This window comes from Vulpes vulpes, chromosome 6 (genome assembly GCF_048418805.1).
Source record: "Vulpes vulpes isolate BD-2025 chromosome 6, VulVul3, whole genome shotgun sequence".
NCBI lineage: Eukaryota > Metazoa > Chordata > Mammalia > Carnivora > Canidae > Vulpes > Vulpes vulpes.
This window is the reverse complement of record NC_132785.1, coordinates 4,549,591-4,574,750: the sequence shown is the minus strand read 5'-3', so window position 1 is coordinate 4,574,750 and position 25,160 is coordinate 4,549,591. Positions and strand designations below refer to the sequence as shown.

Sequence of the window (25,160 nt, the reverse complement as noted above, 5' to 3'; positions counted from 1 at the left end):
GGGTTTGCTCGTCTTATATGCCGCAGCGAAGCCACGGTCACCTCTGATCATGGGAATTGGGTTTGTGGAAGGATGATGAAATCCAGAGAATCCTAGGGTCATTCTTAATCTAATGCGTCAATCTTTTCTGTCATCAGTTCTTCGCTGAAAGCTCACAAATAGCAAGTGCAATTGATTTGTAATTGCGTTCATTTTCCTCAGAATTGGATGAAAGCCTTGGCAACAGTAAAATGACCAAGCTGGTAGCAGTAAGCGGGGGGGGGTACGCAGCGGCAAACCTCAAATACCAAGTGCAGGAAAACTTGAGTCATCTGGGCTGTGGTTCCCAAGGTTGCCATTTGTTAGGTCCTAGCCAACTTGGAGGGTCAGCCAGCTGCTCCATGAAGCCTTCCCTCCCACGGCACAGATGTTATGATGATTAAGAATGAAACATTGACAGTATTTGCGACAAAACTATACAGAAGGTTACAGGGAAAAAGCAACCATCCTGCTGTTTTTTTTTTTTTTCCTTCTTCCTAATTTCCCCTTCTTGACAAATGTAAAGTCCTCAGATTCTTCCTGCTAATAAGATTTCTATAAATCATTCCTATTTAACCAGACTAGGCTCAGATCATCCATACCTCCCTGAAATCTTGCATTTTGCACTTACGGTCATGGATGTTTTTCTAGTCAAATATCCAATAACTCTATCTCAATATGCTTAAGAGCTGTGAAATGCTGTGTAAATAGGATAGAGCCAGTACAGCAAACCATAATCCAACCTTCTTACTTTTCTGCTAATTTCTGAGATGACTGCATTAAAGGTCCTTACATGTACTTCTGTTTTTCTGTAGGAAAGACGGTCTGAAGTAGGACTGGTAGGTCAAATGATAACAACTTTGGCTAGATTGTCCAAGGACAATTTATATTCACACAAGTAGGATATGAGCATACACAGGGTATCACTCTGGGTGTTTCCACTTATTTTAATTTTGCCTAATTAGGTGAACAATGGTAATACATCGTCTTACATTTCCATGACTGTTGAAGAAACTGAGCATTCTCCAATCCATCTGTTGTCCACTTTTCCATATATTGTCCATTTCATGTTTCTGTTCATATTCATATTTCTTTCCCTATTGGGTTGTCTTTTTGTGGATTGGAATGTAGGTCCTCTTTGTAGGTTAGGAATATCAACCCTTGGTCTGTTCATGCACTGAAATTTTTCTTTTGATTTTGCTTCTATTTTTAGTCATAAAATTCTTTCTTATGTAGTCAGCAATGTCTTTATAGTTTGTCCATTTCTTTGATTTACTTAAAAAGCTATTGTACTACTAAGTTATCTTAAAATTACACAGAAGTCTAAATTGAGACTCAGGGTGAATGAGGAAAAAAAAACAGCCTCGTTGGTTCTTTATGATCTTTTAATAGAGATATCAGTGCAATGATTTGGGATGGAACTGCAATAATGAACAGAAAAGCCAAATAATTCAAACTTATTAGCATGGGGTGAAGGGAAAGGATGACCTTATACAAGTCAGTAAACACATGAAATAAGGAAAATGAACTGTTACAGAGAAAATCTTTGAAGTAGAAGACGGGAAGAATAAAAGTGATTTTTGTCAATCATGACAGTTGACATAGACAGGCTGAATTTCTTTCTCAAAAGGCAGAGGTAGGAAGATTGTGTTTTAAAAATGTAAAAATATGAAAGGAACAAAGATGGGAGAAAAATAAGATGAGAAAAGATGCAATGAAGAATCTCAAATGAGGAAGAGGTCTGTAATAGTAGTTTCGAATAAAGCAGAGCTCAAGGCCCAAAACCTTGTCTCCAGGATTTAGAAAGATCAAAATTTGGAGTTCCGGATACTTAGCCAGGATTTCAGGAATTAAGATTCTGGAGTGAAGGGAATTGAGAAAGAAGGTATTAGACTATTTCCCAGTTAGTCATCTATCAGTCGTTAGGGGGATAGACTGAAAGGCTGAGTAGCTAAAGAGTTAGTAGCAGTCTCGTAGTGCTGAGAACACCTCAGGCTTTCATCTGAGGTCATGAAGGAATATACCCTAGGTGTAAGGATAAACTAAACACCAGTGTTTATGAAAAGCCAGCCTTAAATGAACTCCATCCTTGATTGGGTTAAGGGCATTTATTGTAACTGCCTGCTAACGCCAAAGCACCTCTTTCTGAGCAAGAATATTCACATTTTTTAAAAAACAGTGTCCAGTATTCAATAAAAAAATACAAGGGGTACTAATAGCCAAAATGAAAAGGACCCCAGAAAATAGAATATCCCAGGTGATTAGCTATCCAGACACCTGTGATTAACATTTAAGAAAACAGGTGAAAACATGGAGAATCATTCCAGAGAACTAAATACAATCAAATGGGCATTTTAAAACTGGAAATACAGTGACTTATTAAGGCTATAATGCATTTGTTGAGCGGCAAATTATAAGTAGGTGGGGTGAGGATAATTAATCCAGAAGAAAAAGGAATAAAACTACTTGGATGGACTAAAGGCTTAAAGATGAAAAAATGTAGAAAAGTTGCTTGAGGCATAACCATGGGTAAGATTTCTCCCCTCTGTGAAACTGGAGTCCAAGAAACGTGTCAGGGAGGGAGAAGGTGGAAGAAGTAATACTGCAAAAGATAACGGCCAAGAATGTTGCTAAATTAACCAAAAACATTGAATAGCAAAGGATGGATATAAACATCACGCAGGGCAAAACCAAAGCTAATGCACATCTATGCACATCACATTAAAGTTGCTAAGATACAAAGAAGAAATCCTAAAGCAGCAGAGGGTGGCAAGAGATGGTGATTTCTAAGGGACACTGGTAAGTCTGACAGCTGAGTCCTCACAATCAAACAAAATTCTATAAGCTAGAACTTTGGAATAACACTTCTAAATTGTTGGAGAAGGGGAATCCCTGGGTGGCTCAGAGGTTTTAGCGCCTCTCTTTGCCCCAGGGCATGATCCTGGAGTCCCCAGATCGAGTCCCACATCAGGCTCCCTGCATGGAGCCTGCTTCTCCCTCTGCCTGTCTCTGCCTCTCTCTCTCTCTGTGTGTCTTTCATGAATAAATAAATAAAATCTTTAAAAAAATAGTTGGAGAAGTAGAAGCCTTGAATTGTGTATTAAGCAAAAGTTTGCTTAAAATGAAGGCAAAAATAAAGATGTTTAGAACAGCAAACTGAAAGCAAACTACCTGGTTATTCTAAAATTCTTCAGAAGTAAGGAGTATTGAACTCAGGCAGAATCATGGAAATGACAAAAGCAACGAATGGCAACAGGAAGGGTCAATAGGTGGGAAATAGTGACTAGAACACTTAGGTCCTACGGGTTTTAGAAGGGTACTTAAAATTAGACAATAGGAAAAAACACGAAAGACGTGGGTAAATGAAGTTAATATAGTCGACAGTTTTCCATTGTCTAAGAAATGTTAAAAGTAATTCGTGTTAGACTATTAAGTAAAAAAAAAAAATCACTACGAGACTTTAAAAGAATGAATAACAAGCTTATAAAGGAGACCAATGAATTCTTGATCACACCACAAAAAGGCAAGGATAGAAACTAGAGTATAGAATAAATGGGACAATAGAAAGAATAATAGAATTTATAAATCCGAATACTATGTACCTGGGCTCCATTAAATATAAATGGAGTAAAAATTTTCCAATTAAAAGATAAAGATTGGATTAAAACAAACTTGCACTGTTTATAAGCAATATACTTTAAATACTAAATCAGAAAGAAATGACAGTAATAAGATAGAATAAGATATATTCAGAGAATGATAACCCAAAGCATAGCTCTACTAATATCGGATGAAGTAGACATTAAGGCAAGAAGAATTACATTTAATCTTTTTTTTTTAAATTTAATTTTATTTTATTTATGATAGTCAGAGAGAGAGAGGCAGAGACACAGGCAGAGGGAGGAGAAGCAGGCTCCATGCACCGGGAGCCCGACGTGGGATTCGATCCCGGGTCTCCAGGATCGCGCCCTGGGCCAACGGAAGGCGCCAAACCGCTGCGCCACCCAGGGATCCCAAGAATTACATTTAATAACGATGAATCAATATAAAAGATAATTTCAACTTTGTACGTAGCTAATAACCCAAGATAAGCTACAAGATGCAAATAGCAACCGAAGAAAGCCTAGAGTTGCAATTAAAGATAATATTTGAAAAGGTACCAGGAGGACAGAGACTTAGAACTAAGTTCTACACAACCTTTAAAAGAACATTCCTACTTAAATATTTGTAGACCACAGTGGGGGAAAAAAAAACCAGTAATGACCCAAATTTATTTACTATAGCTAGGGAAAGAAACTTTGTAAGAATAATAACCCAACTAACAACGTAATCCCAAACTAATTTAATTTATGAATATATTTCAGGAAGGCAAGGTCCGTTCAAATTTAAATCTATCAAGAAAACGAAATACCAGTTTCTCCTCTTCCGTCTACTGATAGACGGAAGGTCAAAGATGGGTGACTCTCCCACGGTCTGTCTCACCAACAGGAGAGCGTAAAAGCGTAAAACTAGAAGCCACCTGACAATGGCATGGTTTGCTTCATTTGCATGATTGCCCACCTTTGCTAAGCACATGTGTTGAGGTGGTCCTTACTGCTGGTTGCACCTTGGTCACCTTACCATGGACCAACTAAATCAGAATGCTCCCCAAGGATTCTTTGGTGTGGCTGGGATTGAGAGCCACGGGGCCTTCATTCTCTCGCTCCTACTAGAATGAGCCCAAGATCGCCCAGGCCCTGAAACCATGAGGGTGTGTGTGTGTGTGTGTGTGTGTGTGTGTGTGTGTGTATAGCAGAGATGGTTTCCTAAAGTAGGCGGTCAGTCAGCAGTTAGAACTTGGTGCCGGAGGTTTGGGGTCCTGGCCCTGCCACTGGTTGGAGAGCTGATCCGCAAGCCGCAAGACCTCTCTATGCTTTGGTTCTCTAACCGATCAAATAAGCATAAGGTCTTCCAACCACTAGCATTTCCGTCATAAAATCAGCACTGTCCTATTTCCAAGCTGTGGGGTCTTGAGGAGGTCATTTCACTGGCCGGACCCCATTTCACTTGTGGCTCATCCATAAAAATTACTTGGGTTATTGGGCAACCTGGGTGGCTCAGCGGTTTAGCGCCTCCTTCAGCCCAGGGTGTGATCCTGGAGACCCGGGATCTAGTCGGGCTCCCCGCATGGAGCCTGCTTCTCCCTCTGCCTGTGTCTCTGCCTCTCTCTCTGTGTCTCTCATGAGTAAATAAATAAAATCTTTAAAAAAAATGGAGCTACCGACTCCACAGAGTCTCTCTTCAGCAGCAAGGCAAACAACAGGAACTGAAACACACCAAATGTCCTAGTGTGTCTGTTGTTAACTTGGATTTTTATTACAAAGCTGGGGGTGGACTCCGTTTTTGGTGTCAACTCCTGCGATCTGTCCTGTCAGTAGATGCTGGTATCTCTGTGGTCATAAGCAGGTGCAGTGTTGTTGGCCAAAAAGCTTTGCAGCTTGAGAAGAAACCCCAGGGAACTTTTGGTTATAAACCAAGCCTCCGGAGGTGACAGGTGCCATTGACTTAGCTACCTGGGAGCTGTCCCTTTGGCTTCCATGACCTGGGCTTTCCTGCTTGTTGGGTGACAAGCAATATTGACAGAAGGTCAATCCTGGTGAGAGGTGGATGTGAACTCAGTAAGTGAAGTGTGCTGGAAGCTTCTGGGGTGTGGTGACATAACAGGAGGAGGTACTGGGCAGGCGGAAATGCCTGTGGGGGCCTTGCCCCTCCGTCCTCACCTTCTCCCTCTGCGTCACGGCACCTGGTACCTTCTCTGGCCTCCAGAAGCTGTGTATCCTCCAGCATGGGGATCTGCTGTCTCGAATTGACAACAAGTCCAGTGATGATAAACGAGGAGGTCCCTGGGGGAGCTCAGGGGTTAGAGTGGTGAATCTGAAGGTGTGAGATGGGGGCGCAGAGCATTTGGAAGTGGCCCCAGCACAGACACTCCCCAGGTTGGCTCCGTAGGTGTACCTGTTCTTCACTGTGCAGACTTACATTGCGGGCCAGGGACCTTCATAGACTTTTTCTTCCTACAGCAAATCTGGTAATTGCCACAGTACAACCTACCTTGCGGCAACGACCACAAAACCCCCATAGTCACCGTGTCAGGTTTGAGTGCCACAAAACAGAACGAGTCTCTTTGGAAGGCGCAAATGGCCTTTCCCCCCGCCCCCCGTTGCAGTTCTGTCCCCACTTACCCACTGATATGGTCCAGACAGCGATGATCTTCAGAAATGCCTTAGTCCTGGAGTTGAATCGGCTATGGTGGATGGGGTTCTGGATGGCAACGTAGCGGTCTAGCGAGATGGCGCACAGGTGCATGATGGAGGCCGTGGAGAAGAGCACGTCCAGGTAGATCCACACGGCGCACAGTTTGCTAGGCAGAGGCCACCGGTAACCTGTGATGCGGAAGGTTAGCGTCAGTGAGGGACCTGGGGTGGCCCACGGTGTGGGGAGCCCACCCTGCCAGGAGGGTTTCCATGGGGGGGCAGGCGCAGGGGGTGGCAAAGGGCAACACGAGACTCTTCAATATTTTAAAGAGCCTAAAACAATTGTACCTAAGTATGGTAAGATCACACTCGCTGAAGAACACAGGGTTTAAGAAATTTCTGGTGGCTGGAATTAAGCCAGTGTGTTGTGCTAAATAAAAATTGGGCTGTCTGTGGGATTTCTCTTCCTGTGCCCCCTAGCACCTACCTCTTCTCTTTGTTTTTAATGAGTTAGAAGTCCCGCTGTCTTTCGAGCCCCTCTATTACAGTGCCTCTTGCAGGGCAGCGCCTGTACTCAATTCACATATTTGATGTACTTTGGGTTCCCTGGGGTTCAGCCCACCTCTTCCTCATTAGAACTGCGCACACGGGGATGTCATTTGATGGTCTCTCAAATGCTGTTGGTGTGAATAAATAAATGATTAAAAAGTCCAGATTGGGAATATTTTTATTTGGAAAAATAATTACATAAAGCTTTAGGTACTCAGCTCAGATTTCGGTGTGTGTGTGTGTGTGTGTCTGTGTGTGTGTGTGTAACCCACGCAGAAAAGTAGGGTGCTCTTGTCGTCATAAGTGTTCAAGAGCAGTGGTTCTCAAACTTTAGCAAATCTCAGAGGGTCCTAGACAGGGTCTTAAAATGGTGATGCTGGAAAATAATAAAACAAAGTAGAATAAAATAAAATAAAATAAAATAAAAAATATATAAAATAAAATGAAAAATAAAGTAAAATAAAAATAAAATAAAGTAATATAAAAATGAAATAAAAAATAAAAATAAAATGAAATAAAATGAAAAAATAAAATAAAGTAAAATAAAAATGACAAATACCCGCCATTTGCTTTGACGTGGATGGAACTGGAGGGTATTATGCTGAGTGAAATAAGTCAATCGGAGAAGGACAAACATTATATGGTCTCATTCATTTGGGGAATATAAATAATAGTGAAAGGGAATAGAGGGGAAGGGAGAAGAAATGGGTAGAAAATATCAGAAAGGGAGACAGAACATGAGAGACTCCTAACTCTGGGAAACGAATGAGGGGTGGTGGAAGGGGAGGAGGGTTAGGGGTGGGGGTGACTGGGTGGCGGGCACTGAGGGGGATACTTGACGGGATAAGCACTGGGTGTTATTCTGTATGTTGGCAAATTGAACACTAATAAAAAAATAAATGTATTATTAAAAGAAAAAAAATTAAAATAAAAAATAAAATAAAATAAAATAAAAAATAAAATAAAAATAAAATAAAATAAAAAATAAGATAAAGTAAAAGTAAAATAAAACAAAAATAAAAAATAAATAAAAAATAAAATAAATAAAATAAAAATAAAATAAAATAAAATAGAAGTAAAATAAAATAAAAATAAAAAATAAAAATAAAATAAAATAAAAAATAAAATAAAGTAAAAGTAAAATAAAATAAAAAATAAAAAATAACATAAAGTAAAAATAAAAATAAAATAAAATAAAAAATAAAATAAAGTAAAAGTAAAATAAAATAAAAAATAAAATAAAATAAAGTAAAAGTTAAATAAAATAAAAAATAAAATAAAATAAATGAAATAAAATAAAAAATAAAGTAAAAGTAAAATAAAATAAAAATAAAAATAAAATAAAATAAAAAATCAAATAAAGTAAAAGTAAAATAAAATAAAAAATAAAAATAAAATAAAATAAAAAATAAAATAAAGTAAAAGTAAAATAAAAAAAATAAAAAATAAAATACAAACAAAATAAAGTAAAAATAAAATGAAGTAAAATGAAATAATTAATAAAATAAAATAAAATAATAATAAAATTTTAAAAAATAGAATAAAATAAAATGGTGCTGCTGCCCCCCCCCCCCCCCCCCCCCCGAGGTTGTGATTCTGGACTGTGCCGGGGGCAGGAGAGAGTCATTTCTAACACGTTTGCGGGTGGGGCTGCTGGCCCGGGTAACACTGGAATCAGCGGGAGCGCTTTTCCTCCGGTGCTCAGGAGGGGGGCAGAGCTGGCCCCAGTGATCCAAAGCTCCCCGAGGATGCCAACAGGCGAAGCACCACCGGAGGCGGGTGCACGATGCATATGCTACGTGCCCTGTCGTTGATGTAGAGGGGCATCAGGGGTCCCACAAGCCCTAGGTGTTTTGGTGGCCGCGCCAGCGAGCGTGCTGCACCGAGCACCTGTGACAGGGCAGGCAGGTCACAGAGCGTCGCCGTTTCTTTGCACAAGCCCAGGCCCAGGAGGCTGGACGACCCCTGCGTTTGCAAGCCCATCTCCCGAGCGCCCCCAGCTAGGCTTAGGCTTGCATCCTGCACGCTGTCCCAGCCTAAGCCCTTCTCTCTGATTCTGTTTGCACGCGCACACCCACCCACACGCACAAACTTGAGCTGAAACGAGAGCCTCGCCGCCCTCGCTGAGCTCGCAGCCCAGGTCGGCCCTGGGGCTCAGGTCTGCGGGAGTCGGGCTGGGGGTGGGGGTGGGGGGCGGTCCCGGGAGGGGGCGCGGCTCCCGCTGCCACTCGCCGCTTGCCGAGCGCCCGCCGCTAGGGGGCGCCGTTGCACCCCGAGCGGGCCTCGCCGCCTCCGCTCCTCACCTGCCCCGGGGTCGCGCCCCCCCTGCCCCCCGCGGCCCGGCCCCCCATCCCCCCTGCAGCGGGCTGGGTGCCCTTCCGGGACCCCTGGGACCCAGGCCCCACTCCCGCGCTTTGCCTTGGACGCGGCGGCGGTGGGGTCTAGGAGGCGTGTCTGGGAACCACAGGCGAATTTGATGGAATCATTCTGGGGTGACGGCTGAGCGGTGCAGCAGGGAGGGGGGCTGGCCTTGCCGGGAGCGCTTTCCACCCCGTGCACTCCGGCACCTGCTCCCCCTGGCCCCTCTCCTTCCCCCCCTGCACCCCCCTCCTCCTCTCCGCGCACTGGGGTGATGCATACACCTGTGTATTCTGAGCCCCCCAAGACCCAGCTCTTACAAAGCATTTCTAGCTCCGGGGGACGGCTACGGGCCTGTGTCAGCAGCCTAAATATATATTTTTTTCCTTCCCTAAATGTTCTTTTTGAAAGAAATCCGGCTGTGTTGCTCATAATTGGAAAAGAGCATGGCATTCTGCTCCCCGCCGAGGGGTCTGACTGTCCCCGGGCTGGTGGAGAGCGCAGGACTCATCAGTGCCTTCCCCACCGGTTTCCACCCTCCTCCCAAACACACTGCGGGGAGTTGACAGGAGATGGTTATTCTCCAGGAGTTGAGGGGGTCATTCAAAGGCAAACTTCCAAATTAGCTACTGGGGGGGGGGGGTGGAGTAGGGGGGTGGGGGGTGGGACAGCAGAAACCAGAATAATTCATTCACTCTAAGGCAGAGGGTGCATATCTTAGCATTAAACCCAACTCTGTCCCACTAGTGTTCCCAGGGACCTGGGAAGGTCTTACCCACTCCGTTAGAAGTGCTGAAAACTGTGTGTGACAAAGACACAACAACAACAGCAGCAACAACAACAACCACCTGTTCTGTCCTGAAGGCTGGAAGATCTGGGCATACATAGAGGCGGAAAGCAAGTGGCTTCAGGATGACAGATAAATTACTGCCGGACGACTCTGTCGGGGGCACTTAAAGTGACTACATTACAGTGTCCTTGTCCCAAAGCACAACACTCTCCGGTGATAATAGGTTGTCTGAGCTTTTCGAACGTGCAAGCTCACTTTGAGATTGGAGGAGTGTAACAGGGGAGCCCCTGGTCTATAAATAAACCCTGGTGGTCAGCTGGGCCCCTGGGCCCGGCTCATCTGCTCGGAGCATGCACATGCTGCGTGCACCCGGCGGGTACAGCTGGGAGGCTGCTGCCACTCACCATATAGGATGGTTAGCATGGACACGGGCATGACAAGGAAACCCAGCAGCATATCAGCTATGGCAAGTGACATCAGGAAATAGTTGGTGGCGTTCTGCAGCTTTTTCTCTAGGGACACTGCCATGATGACGAGTATGTTTCCAGCAATGGTCAGAATAATCACGACCGCTGTCAACAGAGCCGACCAGTTTTTTTCCTGGAGATGAAGTAGGGAGAAGCATGGTGGCGAGAGACAGCCCTCGCAGGAGAGGTTGGTTCGGTTTTCTGCATCCACTGTCCAGTTAAATGCATCCGAAGTGTTCGTGTCTCCAGCGGTCAGGTCGTTGCCGTAGAGCCTTGGGTCCCCATTTGATGGCATTAAGGAGCTGGTGGTTGGGCTCCAAGGGGCATTATCCTCAAAGAGCACATCCATGTCTCAGCAGGTCCGTAGCACACCAAGTCCAGAGAAAGTAACAAGTTAGAGCCTCGGCTGCCCATGCATCTCCCTGTCCCCTGTCTCTGTGACACGGCAGCGGGTGCACCTGCTGGGCTCCTGCGGTCGCCTCCTTTCTCCCATTGTCCCCCCGGGAGCTGAGCTGCAGTGACTCTGGATCTCCTTCCTTCACAACGTTAGTGGAGCCTTGTTGGGTTTCACTTCTTTCCTTCTTCTTCTTCTTCTTCTTTTTTTTTTTTTTCCTCTTTTTTTCCCCTTTTTTGGTTTTCCTTCAAAGCAAGGTCAAAAACAGCAGACTGAACTTTTTAGCACAGACGTTGCAGAGTTTGGAGCATTCAGGGAGCAGGCTGGGATCCCGGCCGGAAAAGAAAAGTTTTGTGGTTCCCGGGCGTCCCATGGGCCCTGCCTGGGTCTGCGGGTGACGCTGGCCCCGCGGCTGGGCCTCCGCAGTCCGGCCGCGGCGTGCGCTCCCCGGCGGGGCGGGGCGGGGCGGGCGGGGGACCCGCAGGTCGGACGCCCCGGGGCGCGGCAGGTGCGCGGGGCCGCGGTCCCCAGCCTCGGGCTCACCCGCCGCGGCCGCCGTCGGAGCTGCCCCGCGCCCCGCGCCCCGCGCCCCGCGCAGGAGGAGAGCAGCAGAGCAGCCGCCGGGAGCAGCCAGGGGCGGCGACTGCCCGCGGGGAGATGCTCCTGGACACCGGGACCGCCTGGCCGCGCGCCGGCCCGACCCCGGAGCAGGTGCGCTCGGCGCTGCCACGCGGCGGGCACTAGGTCGGTCCCCGGGGGCCGCACCTGAGCCCGGCCCCGCCGTCCCGCGGCTCGCGGCAGCTGCCCTGCTCCCGGGGCCCTGCTCCTCCCGCGTCGCGCAGCATAATGGGGCGGTAATCGGGTTTCTGTTCTGCTGACTTCAAAACCGCGTGCGCGAGGGGAGCCGCTTGCAGCCCTGCGCGGTCTGGGCGTGCGGGCTCCCGCCCCCCCGCCCCCCACCCCCACCCCCACCCCCGCCCGTGGGCTCGGCCCGGCGACCCCCCTCCCTCGCTGGACTCAACCCAGCGACCCCCAGGGCTCAGCAGGGCGCCCCCCTCCCCTCCCTTCCCGTGGGCTCAGCCCGGCGACCCCCAGGGCTCAGCAGGGCGCGCCCCTCCCCTCCCCTCCCGTGGGCTGAGCCCCGTGACCCCCCCACCCCCCGGCTCGGTTGGGCGCCCCCTCCCCCCCAGGGCTCGGCCGGGTGACCACTCCCCCCTCCACCCCCGTGGGCTCAGCCCGGTAGCCCCCTCCCCCGCTGGGCTCAAACCAGCGACCCCCCAGGGCTCAGCAGGGCGCCCCCCGTCCGCCCCTCCCGTGGGCTCAGCCCCGTGACCCCCCCCCGGGCTCAGTTGGGCGCCCCCTCCCCCCAGGGCTTAGCCGGGTGTCCACTCCCCCCTCCCCGCCCGAGGGCTCAGTTCGGTACCACCCCCAGGGCTCAGCCCGGCGCCCCCCGTCCGCCCCTCCAGTGGGCTCAGCCGGGCGCCCCCCCTCCCCTCCCGTGGGCTCAGCCCCATGACCCCTCTCCCGGGCTCAGTTGGGCGCCCCCTTCGCCCCCAGGGCTTAGCCGGGTGACCCCCCCCTCCCCCCCCGTGGGCTCGGCCCGGTGACCCCCCCCGTGGGCCCAGCCGGGCGCCCCCCTCCGCCCCCGTGGGCTCGGCAGAGAAGCCCCCGGGACCCCCCCGGAGCCCCTCCCAGCACGCGGACGCGAGCCCAGCGCGGGACCCCGTGGCCGCGGGGGGGGGATGCCCAGGAGGCCGCCCGGGCCCCCCCTCGGTCCGCGGGTCAGACGGCGGGGGCGGCCACAGCCGGGGCGGCGGGCCCCGCGGGGTTGGTGGTTTTCATCCCACCCCGCCCCCACCCCACCCCCACCCCCACCCCCACCCCCACCCTTGTTTCTCTTTTCCGCTCCACGCTAACCTGGGAAGTTTGTGGGTTTTTTTATTTAATGTGAGACGCTGGAGAGTCGGCGATTGACGCGGAGGCGGGGCCGGTGCGCTGCGGGGGGGGGCGGGGGCGCAGGTGCGGGGGGGGGGCGGGGGCGCAGGTGCGGGGGGGCGGGGGCGCAGGTGCGGGGGGGGCGGGGGCGCAGGTGCGGGGGGGGGCGGGGGCGCAGGTGCGGGGGGGCGGGGGCGCAGGTGCGGGGGGGGCGGGGGCGCAGGGGGGGGGGTCGGGGGCGGGGCTGGGCGCTCGGGCACCCGGGGCGCCCCCCTGACTATGGGCACCAGGGCTGGTTTTTGCTGTTTGGGAACTTATGAAAAGCGTGTGCCGTGCCACGGAGCGGTCTCCCCTGGGAGCGCCTCGCCCGGGAGCTCGTTCCTTCGGAGCCTCCACGTGGGGGTTCCCAGAGGCTCTGCGGCCCCCTCCTGCCCTGCTGGGACCGGGAGCTGCGCCCGCGGGTGCAGGTGCGGACACCGGGCCTCCGGGGCTGTTCCGACCCCACTGAGGAGTGTCGCCCCCGTGGCGGGGGTTTAGGGCTGCCCCAGATCTGCTCCCTGCGTGCTTCGCCGCGTCTCTGCACCAAGCTGGGCCCGTCCTGGTGACTCCTCTCCGCTCCCCTCTACATACCCAGCTGCCTACCTGGGGCCTCCGCATCCCCCCCGCCCCCCCACCTGCCCGGGCCCTGGGGCATCTCTCCACCCCTCCCTGGGTGGGTGCACTCAGGTGGCTCCAGCCGCACCCCCTCCTTCACCTGCGGGGGCCTAGTGTCCACTGCCACTTGCGTGCACTCGGGTTTCCCGTCCTCTAGCCCAGGTCCCAGCTGCCTTCTGGGCTGCAGCGCCTCCCTCCCGGGGGTGGGGTGAGGGTGAGGATCCGCCCCGTGCCCCTCCCCCCTCCCCTCCAGCTGTGCGCTGGGAGCCCGGGCTCCTTAGTCTTGAAACCCAGCTCTGCAAGTCAAACAGTAGACCCTGGTCCTTAGTCCTCCCGGAGCCTCTGTGTTCTCAGGGGCCTCCTGGGTGAGTCATTGAGCGCCTGCCTTTGGCCCAGGGCATGACCCCGGGGTTCCAGGATGGAGAGTCCCAGTCGGGCTCCCTGCATGGAGCCTGCTCCTCCCTCTGCCTGTGTCTCTGCCCCTCCCTCTCTCTCTGTGTGTGTGTGTCTCTCATGAATAAATAAAATCTTAAAAAAAAAAGACTCTGTGTTTTCACCTGTAAATGGATAATAGGGGTACCTCCCTCAGGATGGTTGTCAAGCTAAAATGAGGGCGTTAAATATTTAACCCAACGTGCTTAACCCAACTAATGTTCTTCAAGTTAGTGAGGCTTCTACTAAGCCTCCTGTTTGGTGTCCTTAAGACAAAAGGGACATCGCTCCCATCAACTGTGCTTCCATTCCTTCAGCCTCTCCCTGGTAGGACCCAACTCCCCTCTTTGTCCCCTATGCTCCCACTTCCCCAGGCCTGGACTCCTGATTTCTTCTGCAAGCAGCCTACATGCAGAGGAACTCGCGGGAACTCGCGGGTTGATCGTTTTAAAGCATTTGGCTTTGCAGTTCCCTGTGTCTGGAATGCTCTCACCCCCTCTTAGTATCCACCTGGCAATTCCTACTCGGTTGTCAGGCCTCAGTTCAGAAGGTAAGTCCCCTGAATCCCACTGCTGCCACTCACTACCTGGGTGACCTTGACTACGCTGCTGAATCCCAGTGCCTTAATTTCCTTCTTTGTAAATAGGGAAAAATAATACCTAGCGTAGAGGATTGATTGAGAGTTAAAACATACCAGGCATTTGAGCATTAAAACTAAGGCTAATCAGGACCCCTGGGTGGCTCAGAAATGGAGCGCCTGCCTTTGGCTCAGGGCCTAATCCTGGAGTCCCGAGGTCGAGTCCCGCGTTGGGCTCCTTGCATGGAGCCTGCTTCTCCCTCTGTCTGTGTCTCTTCATGAATAAATAAATAAAATCGTAAAAAAAAAAAAACCCAAAAAGAAAAACAAGGCTAATCATTGGTTTACAGTGATCAAGCTTTCCACCGCTCTCCTTCCCCGGGGAAGGCAAAGACTGTGGCACCTTCAGAAGCTTTCTGTTCTATCAAGTCTCAGCTTGCCTGTGGGTGAAGACCACGTTTGTCACACACGTAGTGCTTAGATCTGTTTGTTGAATGAAATGTGTCACTGATAATTTACCTGTTCACATGTATTTCCGTATTAGATGGTGAACTTCTTAGACATCTCTTTACCTCCAAGACCAAGCATGGTATCTCCTAATGGAAGGTCCTCGGTCAATGCATTCTGAAAGGATAAATGAGTCGATGGCCTTTATTAAAAAGCATGACCAGGGAGAGGCAAAGGATCTCTAATTCCTTTTTTGTTACTTGGTGCCATGGGATACTAATTTAACTATATTAGACAGGCAAAGGGAGACGTGATTAAAAATATTTTCTTAGAAAATTAAGGCTTTTGGGGGTACCTGGGTGGCTCAGTGGTTGAGCATCTGCCTTCAGGCCGTGACCCCGGGGCCCTGGGGCCTCGGGATTGAGTCCCACATCAGGCTCCCCACGGGGAGCCAGCTTCTCCCTCTGTCTGTGTCTCTCATGAATAAATAAATAAAGTCTTAAAAAAAAAGAAAACTAAAGCTTTTTGATAAATTTCATTTCATGAATTGCTGTGTTTCTTAGAGAAATCTGATGTTCTCAGGCTTCATGTTTTCATGGACAGCTAGGTTTCCTATCATGGCAAAGCTACTAAATGAATTCCTCGGTGTGAGGCTTATACTGTGAAATAATTTTGTTAGCAGCCATTGGAGATTATTTGGAGTTTTATGAACACTTGTCCAAGACAAAGCAGTATGTTCAAAAATCAGACCCCTGGCTACTACTCAAGCAGAGCCTATTAATAGCGTGGGAGTTAGATTTGGTAGGAATGGTTTCTTGGACGTCAAACACCTTTGAATTTTGAAGAGGGGTGTACATTGGCTGCTGTAGTGAACACTGGTGTGTAGCTCACCCCCCCTTGGGGACAGAGATTCCTTTCTCCCCCCTGCTGTGGACGTGTTGGTGACTGATGGCTCTCAGTTGATTGTCACTGTGAAAATTACCCTCAGCCAAAGAGGCCACCTTGCCCTTAGTCATGCCTCTCCTCTAGGCCAGCCAGCGTACAACTGGTCCGGTTGTGAGGATGCAGAAGTTTGGCTTCTTTGCTTCAAGGCTGGACAATGCTGAAGGACCACCCTTCAGAGCTTCCATGGGATCTGCTGAGGCCTTTGCTGGGACGGCATGACAGTTAATCTCCTCTCTCTGCCTTGTCCTGCCCCCACTCACCCCCCTGCAGGTATTGATCGAGAGCTCTCAGCAATCAATCTCCCACACACAAGTCTGTCGGAGTTGGCTTCCTGGGGAACCTAAGGCCTACATATTTAAACCTGTGTTTTAATGCTTCGGTGCCACCCCGGATGAGTTTAATGTCTAACGGAAAGCAAAACAAAAAAATTGTGTGTTGATGAGTAGATTCTTCTCATACACTAGAAGTTCTTTGATAGACAGCTGGCTTGACTATTTAACTACTTTCATAAGGAATTTAAGGTCAACAACCCCAACAGGAAACTTATTTGGGGCAGAATTTGAGTACCTAACTGGACTTTATTTAGGGATATGTTTTGCAACCAGTTTATTCTGGGAAGTGTTTGCTAGAAGATGATTACTTAAATCAGGTATCCTTAAAAAAAATTTTTTTTTTTTAATGGCTGTGGTGGTATTTGTAGCTCTTAATTTTTTTCCAGTTAAGTTAGTGGCTTATAGATATTAGTGTATGTGTGTGGGAAATTCCTTGAGCAAGTAGACTTGGAACATAATGCATCCTATAGCCTTCTCTTAGACATCTACAGTGCATAGCAACATATTAAATGTAGTGAGAGGTGGTGCAGTGACGAAATCTGTTTACCTTAACTTTCTCACTCCCCGTCTATGCCCCAGAACTCTGATTTCAGGACCCTTTTATTAATTTAATGCATGTAAAATGCAACCCAAATTAAATTGTAAAGATCTTAAGTAAATAGTTCAAATTTTGACAACTATGCACCTGTATAACCATCTTCCAAACCAAGATAGCCACCATTCCCATCGCTTGTGAAAGTTCTCTCATGTTCATCTAAAACTGATTTAAGTGGATGCATGTAGGATAGACTCATTTTGGTTCTGGGTTCTTCTGCTCAACAGTATGTTTGTGAGATTTATCCATGTTGCAATGCATAGACGTTCTGTAGATTATAGTTTGAAAAACTGTTACGTGGCCTGGATATTTGGGAAATCCTTTATTTTCTCTTGTTCAAAGAAACACGGACTAGAGCCTTTTTAGGATCTTTTCAGGTTTCTTTTCAGGTTTCTTTTCAAGACTGTGCAAACCTTTACCTCTGCTCAGTGGACTATATCTGATTTGATTTTGAGATGGCTGCACAGAATTCTTTAACTCCACGTTCGTTCTTAAGAATATGTCCCTGAGATTTAAGCTATCCAAGTCTTACTAATAGTCTGAGAATGAGAACAAATTTTCACAGATTTCCTGAATGATACATAATCCATTCCTTCCTTTGGATGTGCCAGTTCTCAAGTTTGGAACAAACCAAACTGCTTGATCACTGCATGCTTGGAAAAAAGCATTAAGGTCTTTTAATTGCCTTTCTCTCATACCATTGTGTTGATTCAAAAGCAGCAACTGCTTGGAATTAGCTAATAACTCTTCCCTATCTTTGAAATCTTCTCACAAGGGAATTTAGTTTAACAATACTCATAAAAATAACAGATAACCTTTGAGTGCTATGTCAGGCACTGTTGTACTGTTGAGTATAGCATTGAAGATAAGGTTCCTGTCTTAATTCCTATACTTAAGTAGTTGGTGGAGCAAGTAGGAGCATAGGGGTGTAGGGAAAAGGTATGAACTTGGCGATCAACGGCATGTTGGTCATACATACGGTATGAAACTGGGTGAGATCATCTAGGGGGGTTGAGTGGAAATAGAGAAAGGGAAAGAGGTTTGGGAATGGGCTCTGGATTACTCCAGTTTTTTGAGGTTGGGGAAGTCCAGAGGAAACTACTCAAGCAGAATGAGAAGGAGCAGCCAGTGAGTAAAGAGGGGCACAGAGTGGGATCCCAGAAGTCAAGTAGAGAAAAGACAGTGAAGGAAGGTGAGTACTGAACAGTCTAGGGCTCCTGATTAGCTGAGGATAAGAAATAAGAAATGACCATCATGTTTGTAGATATGGAAGCTTTTGGCTTTGATTGGAACTGTTTGGAGCAGTTGCGATAAGAGCCCAACTGCATAGATACCAGTTCTTCTTCTCTATTTTTTTCCTATTAAGTAGTATAGACAGTATATTCTTGGAAAATAAAAATGGAGTTGTAATTGATGGGATAAGAGGCAAAGAGGATTTTTTTTTTCAAGATAGGATACATTTTTGTGGTGATGGGAATGATCCAGAAGAAAGGGAGACATTCACAATGCAATAGAAGGAGGAGCTAATTATTGGAATGACCGAGATTTGGAGAGAAGGAATAGATTTTAAAGGTTTGAAGGAGGTAGAAGATTGAACAAAAAATTCCTTTGAGAAATGTGAGACATCTGGTCTTACATCTGGAGCCCAACAGAAGAAAGTGTTTTCAAGAAAAAACCTAAGAAGCCTAATAGCATTGGGTTGTCCATTAAGATGAAAGTATACATGAGTCCATTAGATTTAGGAACATGGGTTTGGTGGTGACCCTAAAAGCAGTTTCACTGAAAATCTTAAAATATACAAGAGCAACATGGGGTATTGGGGGTGGGGAGGAGCTTCTGAGAGTGGGAAGTGGAAGGACAGGATGTGGGCATGTGAGAAAAACAAGTGTCAAAGATGACTCGGGTTTCAGATCTGAGCAACTGGGATGATGGAGTTGTCCTTAACTGAAGTGGGGAAGGCTTTGGGAGGTACATGTTTTGGATAAATGTCAGATCAGTTTTGGGCATGTTAAACTGGAGATAGAACCGATAACTATGTCAGTTGAATATAAGGATCTGGAGGAGAATGGGGAGGTCCAGGCTGCAGATATAAATTAGGATATTGTGAGTATATAGATGGGTATTGAAAATCATGAAATATTTAAGAAATCTCATCCCATCTAAGGAGAGTAAGAAGCAGCCCAAGAACTGAATCCAGAGCTACCTCAACATTTCAAAGTAAGGGAAGTGAGGAAGAACCTGCAAAGGACACTGGGGAGGGGAGGATGAGGAAGGAGAAAAAGCAGAGAATGTGGTGTCTTGGGAGCCAAAAAAATAAAACATTTACAAAATTTTATTTACATCAGAGTATAACATACAGTGTACAACATAAAGATTTAAGAATTCTCTGTTACCTAGTGCTCATCCTGGTAAGTGTGCTCTTAATCTCCTTTATCTGTTTCACCCAGCCCTACCCCCTACCCATTTCCCCTCTGGTAACCACCAGTTTGTTCTTCGTATTTAACGGTCTTTTTGTCTTTTTGTTTTTGTTTCTGAGGTTCCACATATGAGTGAAGTCCTATGGTATTTGTTTTTCTTGATCTGACTTACTTCACTTACCATTATACCCTTTAGGTCCACCCATGTTGAAAATGCAAGATCTCATTGTTTTATGGCTGAGTGATATTCCTTTGTATGTGTATGTAACACTATCCATTCAACTATTGTTAGACACTTGAGTTGCTTCCACTTGTTGGCTATTCTTACTAATGCTACAATAAATATAGGGGTACACAGATCTTCTCAAACTAGCGTCTGCATTTTTGGGGGGTAGATATCCAGTAGTGGGAATTACTGGATCATACGGTATTCCTATTTTTAATTTCTTGAGGAACCTCCATACTGTTTTCCAGAGTGGCTGTACGAAGCTGCATTCCTACCAGCCGTGCGTGAGTGCTCCTTTTTCTAAACGTCCTCACCAACACTTGTTACTTCTTGTCTTTTGAATGCTAAGTCATTCTGACAGGTGTGAGCTGATATCTCGTTGTTTGAATGTACATTTCCCTGATGACAAGTGATGTTGACCATGTTTTCATGTGTCTGTTGGCCGTCTGTATCTTTGTGGTAAAAGGTCTGTTCAGGTGCTCTGCCCAGCTTTTAATTGGATTATTTGTCTTTTTGGTGTTGGGTTGTAGGAGTTCTTGGTATACTTAGGTGTTAACTCCTTATCACATATGTCATTTGTCAATATATTCCATTCACTATGTTACTCTTAGTTTGTTGATATTTTTCTTCACTGTACAAAAGCTTTCAATTTTGGTATAGTCCCAATAGTTGATTTTTGCTTTTATTTCCCTTGTCTTAGGAGACACTTAGAAAAATGTTTCCATGGTTGGTGTCCAAGGGATTATTTTTTATTATTTTATTATTATTATTTATTATTTTATTATTATTGAAAAATGTTTCTGTGGTTGGTGTCCAAGGGATTATTTTTTCAAGAAGCCGTATGGTTTCAGGTCTTTAATCCATTTTGAGTTTATTTTTGTGTATGGTGTAAGAAACTGGTTGCGTCTTATTCTTATGCATGTTAGCCGTCCAGGGTCCCCAGTATCATTTATTGAAGAGACTGTTTTTTCCCCACTTGCCTCCTTTGTCTTAATTAATCAAATAAGCACAGGTTTACTTCTGGGTTCTCTATTCTGTTCTATTGATCCATATGTCTGCTCTTTTGTGCCAGTACCAAACTGTTTTTATTACTAAAGCTTTGTAATATGACTTGAAATCTGAAATTGTGATACCTCCAGCTTTCTTTTTTTTTTTTTTAAGATTTTATTTATTTAGTAATGAGAGAGAGAGAGAGAGAGGGGCAGAGACACAGGCAGAGACAGAAGGCGGCTCCATGTAGGGAGCCTGACGTGGGACTCGATCCTGGTACTTGGGACTCCAGGATCACGCCGTGGGCCAAAGGCAGGCACTAAACCACTGAGCCACCCAGGGATCCCCACTTCCAGCTTTCTTAAGATTGCTTGCCTAGTTGGGGTCTTTTGTGGTTCCATACAAGCTTTAGTACTCTAGTTCTGTGAAAAATGCTGTTGGAATCGCATTGAATCTGTAGATTGCTTTGGGTAGTATGGACATTTTAGTAGTGTTCTTCTAATCCATGTGCATAGAATATCTTTCCATTTGTGTCTTCAATTTATCAGTGGTTTGGTTTTCAGAGTATAGGTCATGCACCTCTTTGGTCAAGCTTATTCCAAGGTATAATTGTAGATGGACTTGTTTTCTTGAGATAGCAAATGAACAACTGTGAAACTTTCAAGAATCATAGACTTAAAGTATTTCCTTATCTGGAAAATTACTCACAAGTTAATGTTCAATTAGAGTAGAATAGAAAGACCCCTTGGAATATTATCTTACCTTTAGGAACCTGTATGTCTTTTTCAAACTGAAAGGAAACAGATTAAAATGATCACAACAATCTGGGCAAAAGAGTTTTGGTCATTTTGGGTTTTATAAGTTTTCTGAGCCATGTACATGTGAAGGTCATAACACGATAATTACTTATCACTTAATGATTAAAGGTCATAGGAAAAGAGCCAGGGATGATCTTATATACTTATGATGATTGGGATTCACTGGCTTGAAGGTGAGATTAAAAAAAAAATAGCTTGTTCTCTTAAGGCACAGCAGTTGTAGCATTCAAGATTTTATCAGCAGGTGGCATACATGTAAGTCAAAGAAGCTTCGAAAGAAGAGTCACATGTAATTAATAAGTCCAATAATAGAACTGGTACTTCAGGCATGGCAAGATCTAGGGGCTAAAAAGATTCAGACTGTATTTCTATCTCAAGAATTAGCTCTTCTTTGGGCTGACTTGGTTTTCTTTTCACTGCACACAACTTCCTTCACATAGCTGGGAAAGATGGCTGTTGATGGTGTCATTTTTTCCATAATTGAAACTTATAAAAAAGGATTTAACTATGATCTCTCTTTATCATACACAAGGAAAGTGGACCTGATGTTCATATGCCCATCTCTGAACCAATCATGGTGGCTGGAAGAATGGAGTACTTCAACTGGCCAGTCTGGGTCCTGCCACCTGCCCGTCCTATATATATATATATATATATATATATATATATATATATATATAGAGAGAGAGAGAGAGAGAGAGAGAGAGAGAGAGAGAGATCAGGGCAATGTTGTTAATGACCTCATTGGAACTATTTGGAATGGATGCCTTTCTAAATGAGGATTTCTACCCAGACTAGTAAAATCACAATCTAGTCTATTAGTGAAATGTAGTACTTGATTGACCTATTTTTTTTTTTTTTTTGCCCTGTTTATTTGGTCAGATTGGATGTGGTGCTTGAGTCATACTAAGGTGCGTCAAGGGATATTACCTTTGTTTCAAGTCACCAGGAGGCCACTTGATATATTCTTACTAGGTGCATTTCCTGAAATACCTAATTTACTACCAGATGTGACATAGGTTTGGGATAAACAAATATATTTTTAGACTAATATAGGGTGAGAGGATAACTTCTTATAAGAAAAGCACAGGGGCACTTGGAATCAATTGGTTGGGCATCAGACTCTTGATTTCAGCTCAGGTCATGATTTTGGGATCATGGGATTGGCCAGTGTGGGGCTCCATGCTCAGCAGGGAGTCTGCTTCTCTCTTTACTCTGCTTCTCCCCCTATTCATGCATGTGCTCTCTTTTTCACTTTTTAAAAAATGAGTAAATGTTTAAAATATATATATATACATAAAAATATATATATAAATATATAGGTGTGTGCATGTGTGTGTGTGTGTGTATATGATGCAGAACTAATAGAGACAAATATATTTGCTGATCCCAAAGAATTACCTCATAAAATTTTGCAGATGCCTATTGGGTGTATCTCAAAGATACTTAGGCAGGATCCCAATTTTTTTTCTGGCACCAACTGTGGGTACAGCCATCCTGGTAGCTGTCTGTGATGTGTGCTGGCGATTATTCCTGGCAAATACACTTATTCCTAACTAGGGCATTTAGTGATCCAGAATGGGATCTGAGAGTTCTATTTGAGTGATGAGAGTCATACCTAACAGTCATCAAGCCTCTCCTCTGTGCCCCAATCCATTTCCAACTGAACACTGGTAGGGGAATAGTAGGGAATGAGGAAACTGATAGTTGAAGTAATTTCCAAGGGAGAAAAACGCTTTGGGCCAATTTTACTGAACGAGCGCTAAGAGAAAAGCAGCCTATGGGAGGAAATGCATCAAAAAAAAAAAAAAAAAAAAAGCATATGAGAGCTCACTTCTCAGAGGGTAGATTTTGAATGTCTTCACTTCTTTCAGTGAAGGTTCAATCTTTTAGCACTGTGGCCTGATTGTGCCCTTGGTCTGTACCCACGTTGGAGCTCTTCCTCTTGAATTTTGTCAGAATAAAATGAGTAGACCATATATTTGGTTCTTCTATATTCCAGTGGGTTTAATAACCATAGATTAACATAGTCAACATGAATAGGAAGTGTTGGCTTCCTCAGGAGTAGAACTGTATATCAGAAAAGCCAAATTTTCACCTTCATGAGGCCACTTCTTATTTTTTATAGTGTGTTTATTTTTAAGTTTTAAAATCAACCAACCTACAATATTAGTTTCAGGTGTACAATATAGTGAATCAACACTTCCATGCATCAGCTGGTGCTCATTGCAACAAGCTCCTTAATCCCCATGACCTTTTAACCCAGCCACCCACCCATCTCCCCTCTGGTAACCATCAGTTTGTTTTCTATAGTTTGAGTCAAAGCAAGAAACAGTCTTTTTTTCCCCCTTTGCTCATTGGTTTTGTTTCTTAAATTCCAAATACAAGTGAAATCCTTGAATCTATGGAATAAATCCCCCTTAATCATGGTGCATGATCTTTGAATGTATTTTGGAATGTGATTTGCTAATATTTTAAGGATTTTTGCATTTATGTTCATCAGGGATATTTGCCTGTAGTTTTCTTGTTTTGTGTCTGGTTTAGACATAGTTTGAAGAGAATAGGTAGCTTTTTAAAAAAGTTTTATTTATTTAAGTAACCTCTACACCCAACATGGTGGCTCAAACTCTTGACTCAGAGATCAACAGTCACATGCTCTTCTGACTGAGCCAGCCGCTGCCCCAAGGTAACTCTTCTTTAAATGTTTGATAGAAATCACCTTTGAAGTCATCTGGTCATGGACATTTATTTTTTTGGTAGTTTTTTTGTTTACAGATTTAATTTTGTTACCAGTAATTATTGTGTTTGGATTTTCTATTTCTTCCTAATTCCGTTTTTTTTTCTTTTTTCTTTTTTTTTTTTTTTTTTGCTTTATAATAGTCTGTTTTAATATAAACAATTGTTGGAATCAATCAATGTCCATTTCAGGAAGCTTCTTGTCTGAATCCGAAGGCACAGCTGTATCTGTACCCTGCTCAGCAGCCTGAGGGCCTGGGCTGTCTCCTTGTCCGTCCACTGGTCCATTCTGCTCTGCATTTTTTTGGTCCTCTTTTGGAGGTTCCACTTTGGGTTTGGGCTTTGAAATTATAGGGCCACAGACACTCATCAGCTCCTTAATTTTAGCTTCAATTTCTTTTGCCTTGACAACTGGATCCACAGTCAGACTCTGCTTGTTCTGCAGATTCAGTTTGTTATTCATCCACTCCATGGCCTCATTCGTGCTTTTTTCTACCTTCAGCATGTCAGCAGCATCCAAATGGTCATACTGGTCCTCCTTGTTTTTGAAAGAGCTGATTACTTTCATATACTGTTGGATTTGTTTCCCTAGTTCTTCAAATAATTTTGGTCTTTCTTCAGATTCCTGGAATCGCATCTTAATAGGTTGACCTAGATTTTTTAATTCCGCCAATTTATCGACATAAACTTGCTTTGGCTGGTCTTCTCCATCCTCATATAACCAATTTTCAGTATCTTCCAGTTTCAAGGTAAAACTGTTACGATCATGAATGTGGGAGTGTTGTGCCTTCAGTTTGGTTCTTCTTTTGCAAGATAGCTTTGGCTACTTGGGGGCTTTTGTTGTTCCTTACAAATTGTAGGATTATTTTCATTCTGTGAAAAATGCTATTGGGATTTGATAGAGATCACATTGAATTTGTATATTCCTTTGGATGGTTAAAATGGATATTTTAGGGGATCCCTGGGTGGCTCAGCGGTTTAGCGCCTGCCTTTGGCCCAGGGCGCCATCCTGGAGTCCTGGGATCGAGTCCCGCGTCGGGCTCCCGGCATGGAGCCTGCTTCTCCCTCCTCCTGTGTCTCTGCCTCTCTCTCTCTCTCTATGTCTATCATAAATAAATAAATAAATCTTTAAAAATGGATATTTTAACATTCTTCTAATTCAATAGCATGCCATATTTTCCATTTCTGCTCATCCTTAATTTCTTTTCATTCATATTTCTTTTCATTCAGAGTGTAGGTCTTTTGCC

The 25,160-nt window shown here is 45.5% G+C and overlaps 1 protein-coding gene across 2 annotated transcripts in view; it reads right to left on the bottom strand.

The window, feature by feature from the left end:
- The window catches only part of HTR2A (5-hydroxytryptamine receptor 2A), a 60,123-nt gene extending 48,849 nt beyond the window's left edge, over positions 1–11,274 (bottom strand). Inside the window, exons 1-2 of one of the 2 annotated variants that reach the window (XM_026017221.2) lie at positions 10,353–11,274; positions 6,240–6,440 (exon numbers count right to left, since the gene is read on the bottom strand). In XM_026017221.2, coding sequence (XP_025873006.1) covers positions 6,240–6,440; positions 10,353–10,764 — 613 coding nt within the window. In that variant the 5' untranslated portion in view covers positions 10,765–11,274. Of the gene's footprint in view, positions 1–6,239; positions 6,441–10,006 lie in introns of both variants that reach the window. The other variant, XM_072760566.1, reaches the window with a different exon arrangement.
- Between the last annotated feature and the right edge of the window lie 13,886 nt (positions 11,275–25,160).